The sequence below is a fragment of the Erythrolamprus reginae genome, chromosome 9 (assembly GCF_031021105.1).
Source record: "Erythrolamprus reginae isolate rEryReg1 chromosome 9, rEryReg1.hap1, whole genome shotgun sequence".
NCBI classification, from domain to species: domain Eukaryota; kingdom Metazoa; phylum Chordata; class Lepidosauria; order Squamata; family Dipsadidae; genus Erythrolamprus; species Erythrolamprus reginae.
This window is the reverse complement of record NC_091958.1, coordinates 52,554,672-52,559,912: the sequence shown is the minus strand read 5'-3', so window position 1 is coordinate 52,559,912 and position 5,241 is coordinate 52,554,672. Positions and strand designations below refer to the sequence as shown.

General features: G+C 47.5%; 1 protein-coding gene across 1 annotated transcript; it reads right to left on the bottom strand.

Annotated features, from left to right (window-relative positions):
* Positions 1-2,972: 2,972 nt before the first annotated feature.
* Positions 2,973-4,280, bottom strand: LOC139172694 (ATP-sensitive inward rectifier potassium channel 12). Its single transcript, XM_070761932.1, has one exon. It carries the CDS (start codon positions 4,278-4,280, stop codon positions 2,973-2,975), a length of 1,308 nt encoding a protein of 435 aa, XP_070618033.1.
* Between the last annotated feature and the right edge of the window lie 961 nt (positions 4,281-5,241).

Below are 5,241 nucleotides of genomic sequence, written 5' to 3'. Positions count from 1 at the left end.
ATGGCTTTGGGGCAAAGATTTGCATTGTTGTTGTTGTTATTATTATTATTATTATTATTATTATTAATTAGATTTGTCCTTACAAAGGTGTTTAATGAATGGTCCTTGGTGTTCCCTGAGCTTGTTTAATTTCTTGCAGATGTTTCTTTTATTTTTTTATTTTTTTATTTTGTCCAATACATAATACCCATTGAGGAGAAAGATATGTAATTATATAAGTAAAGAAAAGAATAGAAGATAAGATATAAAAGTATAGGTGAACATATTTGAAAGGAAGAAAAGATAAATGAGATAAGGAGAGACAATTGGACAGGGGACAGAAGGCACACTAGTGCACTTATGCACGCCCCTTACTGACCACTAAGGAACCTGGAGAGGTCAATCGTGGATAGTCTAAGGGAAAAATGTTTGGGGTTAGGGGTTGACACTACTGAGTCTGGTAATGAGTTCCACGCTTCGACAACTCGGTTGCTGAAGTCATATTTTTTACAGTCAAGTTTGGAGCGGGTAATATTAAGTTTGAATCTGTTGCGTGCTCTTGTGTTGTTGTGATTGAAGCTGAAGTAGTCATTGACAGGTAGAACGTTGCAGCATATGATCTTGTGGGCAATACTTAGATCGTGTTTTAGGCGTCGTAGTTCTAAGCTTTCTAGACCCAGGATTGATAGCCTGCTTTCGTAGGGTATTCTGTTCCGAGTGGAGGAGTGAAGGGCTCTTCTGGTATCTTTGGACATGACTCAAACTAGGTAACATCATCAATTCTAGAAGGCAGAGGGGTTTGTGGACAGGAGGAGGAAGAGGAGGAGGAGGAAGAAGAGGAGGAGGAAGATGATATTGCCTAGTGTGGGTCAAGAAAGGTCTCCAAGGGAACAACCAAGCTCAGCGAACGCCAAGGAAGGGCCCCTCCTGTCAACCCCGAGCTATGAATATCCTTCAATGTTGACTAACGAAAGTCTCTGGCTTGTAGGAAAACCAGTGGAGAAAATCATTTCATCTCTTGGGCATCTGCTGTTTTTAAAACCAGGACATCCGTCTTTGAGGAAGGATGGGTGAGGGCCATCATCAGCAGATGATACGATGGTTCTTAGAGGCAGAATTGTCCACCCCCAAGCCCGTTGCAGGGCTGCAATCTGTGAGTGTATCTCCAGGAGCTCAAAGCTCTTGGGGATGGAACTGGCAACTGAAATGGACTCTAAGAGCTAAGCAAGCCCAGTTAGAAGAACGTAGGGGAGAAGCTACTAAAACTAGAGGACTGAAGGCTGGGAACCCTTTTAAAAACTTCTCGGAAAAAGGCCAGGCAAACTCACTTCTATATAATCACCAAGAAGACTCCTATGGAGGCATCCATTTGTTCATCGGGCATTGAGCATCACTTGAGGAAGCTTCTATTTGTTGAATGAGCCCACCAGAAACTCATTATGAGGAAAGTAGGTTAGCTTGCAAAAGAAAGCCTACGTTTTCTGACCACCCAAGATCTCCTCTCTGTGGTTCGTACGTTTTCCTATAGTATAGAGTAAGGAGTCTCCAATCTGGGCAACCTTAAGACTTGTGGACTTCAACTCCCAGAGCTCCTCAACCAGCTTTGCTGGAGTGAGGAATTCTGGGAGTTGAAGTCCAAAGGTAGACGTCAACTTATGGACTTCAACTCCTAGAGCTCCTCAGCCAGCTTTGCTGGAGTGAGGAATTCTGGGAGTTGAAGTCCAAAGGTGGACGTCAACTTATGGACTTCAACTCCTAGAGCTCCTCAGCCAGCTTTGCTGGAGTGAGGAATTCTGGGAGTTGAAGTCCAAAGGTGGACGTCAACTTATGGACTTCAACTCCTAGAGCTCCTCAGCCAGATTTGCTGGAGTGAGGAATTCTGTGAGTTGAAGTCCAAAGGTGGACGTCAACTTATGGACTTCAACTCCTAGAGCTCCTCAGCCAGATTTGCTGGAGTGAGGAATTCTGTGAGTTGAAGTCCAAAGGTGGACGTCAACTTATGGACTTCAACTCCCAGAGCTCCTCAGCCAGCTTTGCTGGAGTGAGGAATTCTGGGAGTTGAAGTCCACAAGTCTTAAAGTGGCCAAGGTTGGAGAGCCCTGCTATGGAGGACATCTTGTGCAAAACTGCCCATTTGGGCTTCCTCATTTCCCCCCTAATGCAGAGGTCTTCCAACTTGGCCACTTGAAGACTTGTAGACTTCAACTCCCAGAATTCTCCAGCCAACATGGAGAATTAGCCGTCTGGCTGGAGAATTCTGGGAGTTGAAGTCCACATGTCTTCAAGTTGCTAAATTTGGGGACCCCTGCCTTAACAGTAGAGCCAGCCTTGGGGTTCCACCTCTAAGAAAATGGTAACCTTAAAATGAACCCCACTAATTTTCTACCAAGAGGAGAGATCTGCCTATACTTGGTGGTGCAGTGGTTAAAGTGCAGTACTGCAAGCTACTTCTGCTGATCACCGGCTGCCAGCAGTTTGGCAGATCGAATCTCAGTAGGCTTAAGGTCGACTCAGCCTTCCATCCTTCCGAGGTGGGGCAAATGAGGACCCAGATTGTTGGGGGCCATATGCTCACTCTCTATAAACCGCTTAGAGAGGGCTGTAACAACACTGTGAAGCGGTATATATGTATTAATGCTATTGCTGTTGATCCTCCCTTTCAATGTCATTCCTGCACAAAGAAATGTGTGTGTGTCTCAGTTTTAGCTGCAAAACCCACGGCGTGTGTGTGTGTGGACACAATTTGGGACCTGCCCTGCATGATGTTCTAACCTTGGAGGGAGACTGCGGTCCGAAGCCCGTTGCCACTCAGCGATTATTATTGCACTTAATTATTTCCAAAACGCGACCCCCGACAAACCCACATGAATTCTCAGGCGTCCCTATGGCACTTTTGCATTGTTCTGCATACATTTTGTCGTTGTTGTTGTTGTTGTTGAGAAGGTGAGCGAGAGGGAGGGAGAAAGGAGAGAGCGAAGGATGAAGCCCCTGAGTCATATTTCCGATTCTCTCCGGTAGGACCTTTGATCGAGAGGCCCGACAGTCGTTGGCAGCCTATCAAATTCAGGCTGGTCCCCTGAGCACGGATTGTCCAAACCTCTGCCATCTCCCTCCTCCGCCTCCTCCTCCTCTTCCTCCTCATCGCGGCTCATAAAGGCAAGTTCGTTCTCATAGCAGAAGGAGTTGGTGCTAGGAAGTAGGAACTTGTTCTCCACCAAATCCTTTGCACTGCAACAGGGGGTTGAGGGCACCTCGTACGTCTTATGGAAATGCGAGTAGTCTACTTTGTATTGGCTTTTCTCCTCAAAGAGGACCGGCTCGAAGCGGTGACCCCAAAGGATCTCGCTGGACAAGTACGAACTCCGAGCTTGGGTAGTCATGGCTGTGGCCTCCACCATGCCCTCCAGGATCACCACGATCTCAAAGTCGTCCGTTTCCAAATCCTGCCGGCTAATCCCAAAGAGAGGGCTCTCCTCGTTGATCTCGTGAAGGATCGTCAAAGGCGAGACCAGGAAAATACGATCCAAGCCTTTGTCGAAGCCGACGTCGATGTCGATCTGGTCCAGAGGGATGTATTCCCCTTCCTCGGTGATCCGGGGTTTAAGGAGCTGAGCTCGGACGTGAGCCTCGACGATGTGACTCTTCCGAAGGTTACCCACTCGCCACATCAAGCAAAGTTTGCCGTCCCTCATGGCTACCACGGCGTGATGGCTGAAGAGCAACGTTTCGGCTCTTTTCTTCGGCCTGGCCATTTTCGCCATGATGGCGCCGATCATGAAAGAGTCGATGATGCAGCCTATGATGGATTGAAGGACCACCATGAAGACCGCTAGGGGACACTCCTCGGTCACGCAACGGAAGCCATAACCAATGGTGGTTTGAGTCTCGATGGAAAAGAGGAAGGCAGCCACAAATCCATTCACTTGTAGGAGGCAAGGGGTGAAGGTCTCGTCTTTCGTGGGCTTCTCGATGTCCCCGTGGACCAGGGCGATCAGCCAAAAGACGAGGCCGAACAACAACCAGGAGACCAGGAAAGCCAAGGAGAAGAGCAACAACATGTACCTCCACCGGATGTCCACGCAGGTGGTGAAGATGTCGGCTATGTATCGCTGAGGTTTGTCGTCCATGTTGGTAAATTCGACATTACACTGGCCATTCTTCTTCACGAATCGGTTTCGGCATTTCCTCCGTGTGTGGATCTTACCGTTGCCGAAGCCATTCACGCCGGGCATGGTGGTCAAGATCAAGCCGTCTTCCTCAGAAGATACTATGCTGTAAGGGTTGGCTCTGCCTGCGCTCATCCCTGAGTCGGCCTGTCGCAACTCTGGGCGCCTTCGAAGGCCTCACTCGGCTTCTAGGGAAAACAGGCCGGTCGATCCGAGCAGTGTCTCTGCAACGAAGCAAGAACAGAAAGAGGCATGGTTACGGGAAGTTCTCGACTCGCTTAGTGGCTGTTTGAAGTTACAACAAAAAAAGTTGGCTTATAACCGTTTTTTTGCACTGACAATCTTTGCTGCAATCCCCCTTTGTCACAAGCCCACTGCAACAATATCGCCAAAAAAGCTTCTAGAGTTGTTAACCTGATCCTACGCAGCTTCTGCTCAGGCAATCTCACACTACTCACAAGAGCCTATAAAACTTTTGCCAGACCCATCCTAGACAACTGCTCATCTGTCTGGAACCCATACCACACCTCAGACATCAACAGCCTTGAAAATGTCCAAAGATACTTCACCAGAAGAGCCCTTCACTCCTCCCCTCGAAACAGAATATCCTACGAAAATAGACTAACAATCCTGGGCCTAGAAAGCCTAGAACTATGGCGCCTAAAACACGATTTGAGTATTGCCCACAAGATCATATGCTGCAACGTCCTACCGGTCAATGACTACTTCAGCTTCAACCGCAACAACACAAGAGCACGCAACAGATTCAAACTTAATACGAACCGCTCCAAACTTGACTGTAAAAAATATGATTTCAACAATCGAGTTATTGAAGCGTGGAACTCATTGCCGGACTCAATTGTGTCAACCCCTAACCCCCAACATTTCTCCCTTAGACTCTCCATGATTGACCTCTCCAGGTTCCTAAGAGGCCAGTAAGGGGCGTACATAAGTGCACTGGTGTGCCTTTCGTCCCCTGTCCAATTGTCTTTCCTTTCTTTCACCTATTTTATATATTCTCTTCCTGTCATATTTCCTCTCCTCTAAGCCCACTTTCACCCTTTTTTTATTATCACATGTCTATTTTCTTCCTATG

Excerpts from the sequence above, each read along its gene's own strand:
- LOC139172694 (XM_070761932.1), bottom strand. The coding sequence starts at position 4,280 with ATGAGCGCAGGCAGAGCCAACCCTTACAGCATAGTATCTTCTGAGGAA.